Source organism: Sinocyclocheilus grahami, unplaced genomic scaffold (assembly GCF_001515645.1).
Source record: "Sinocyclocheilus grahami isolate Dianchi unplaced genomic scaffold, SAMN03320097.WGS_v1.1 scaffold7502.1, whole genome shotgun sequence".
NCBI lineage: Eukaryota > Metazoa > Chordata > Actinopteri > Cypriniformes > Cyprinidae > Sinocyclocheilus > Sinocyclocheilus grahami.
Window position 1 is genome coordinate 3,698 of NW_015511512.1, and position 1,708 is coordinate 5,405.

At 34.0% G+C, this 1,708-nt stretch overlaps 1 protein-coding gene across 1 annotated transcript in view; it reads left to right on the plus strand.

Moving 5' to 3' along the window:
- Window positions 1-1,708, plus strand: part of LOC107577858 (mitochondrial folate transporter/carrier-like) — a 9,718-nt gene that overhangs the window by 3,478 nt on the left and 4,532 nt on the right. The window contains exons 3-4 of the mRNA XM_016263888.1: window positions 261-411; window positions 622-707. Coding sequence (XP_016119374.1) covers window positions 261-411; window positions 622-707 — 237 coding nt within the window. The remainder of the gene's footprint in view (window positions 1-260; window positions 412-621; window positions 708-1,708) is intronic.

The window sequence follows — 1,708 nt, forward strand, 5'->3', positions numbered from 1 at the left end:
AATTAAATAAAATAAAGTTTTTGTTGCAGGAATTGTTAATGAAAAAAATTATATAAAGCAGGCTATTACCAAATCAATTTTAATTTATGATGTTAAATAAATTGTTACATCAAATGATTAATAAATCAATTAGTTTTACAGATTTTCTGTATACTATATACTGTATACTGTATGAGTGTAACCCAGCATTCATTGCTGAAACGTGTGGCATGAGTAAGGCTCGAACAGGCTCAAATGTTTCGCTCTTTACTGTATTACAGTGAGTGATGGGCTGGACGTGAGACCGAAATACAGTGGAATTCTGCACTGCATGAAAAGCGTCTGGCAGCAGGAGGGTCTCCGGGGCCTTTATCAAGGTGTCACTCCAAATATCTGGGGAGCTGGAGCGTCATGGGGGCTTTACTTTTTCTTGTATGTATTTTTCTACCTGTAATGCATCCTGTATGCACGGTGTACATTTTTGCATTATGTAAGGAGCTGTGCCTTTGTGTAAATAATACATGCTTAAGTTTTACTCTTAGGTGCAATAGTTTTCAGTAATTTAACAGTCCAGAATCAGTTAGGTGTTTAGATATAAACATCACTTGAGTAATATATATTTTTACAAATTTGTATTTGTAGCTACAATGCAATCAAAGCGTACAACAAGGAGGGCAGACAGACAGAGCTGAGTGCCGTTGAGCATCTGCTGTCAGCAGCAGGAGCAGGTCAGTATCACCACAGACACGCTAATCACATCAATCTCACCAAAGCTGTCAAGAACATGACCGTGTCATTTGCACCCCAAAATCACAAGAAGGAAATATTATTACTATTATTAATACATTTTACTTAAATAAAATGAACCCTATTTTAGGACTTTTAAGGCTTTGTTTTCTTGTGTTGTCATTATTTTCATGACAGTTTAGCAAAATTTTTCTGTCCATTTTTTTCAATTACTTTTTGTAATATATAGATATATATAAAATACATAATTGTTTACCAAAATAGGCTTCAGCACTCTCACTCTCTCTATATATATACACACACACACGTGTCATTTTCACCTCAGCATCACAAGAAAGAAATATTATTATTGATCATATAATTTTAATTATATATTGCTTAAATAAAATGAATCCTCTTTTAGAATCATTAAGTTGTTTTTTTTGCATTGAAACATTGCTTAGCACATTTTTCTGCCCATTTTCTTACTACTGTTGCGTAAAAGAAATCCATATTACAATATGTACCAAAATAGGCTTCAACTCAAAATCAAAGAAAATACAAATAATTATATATAGATTTTGAGTTGAAATATGAGCAGCATGTGGAATTGAATTGCAATAAATGCTTATGTAGTTGTGAGAAATAAACTAAATTAAAACGAACTAAAGTCTACTGATGGCACGAAAAAATTCTTGAGTGTGTTTACTAACACGAGAGCTCACCTTCGCTTCAATTTCCTCTGTTTTCCTGTGTATCGCTCATTTATTTTCTCCCATCAGTCAAAATGATAAAGATTCTGGCAAAGTGAATTTCAACACATGCCTTTCTAATCAGTGCTGACAGAAAAACTGGAGCATAACGAATGAGGCACAGCTCCAATATTGACTGGTTGTTTTTAAGTCTGAAAGACATCAACTCTCGAGCGCTGTAGATCAGTGCTTCTCTGCTGGTGGGCCGTGATTTCTTATTTTTTTGCATGTTTGTCACACTTTAATGTTTC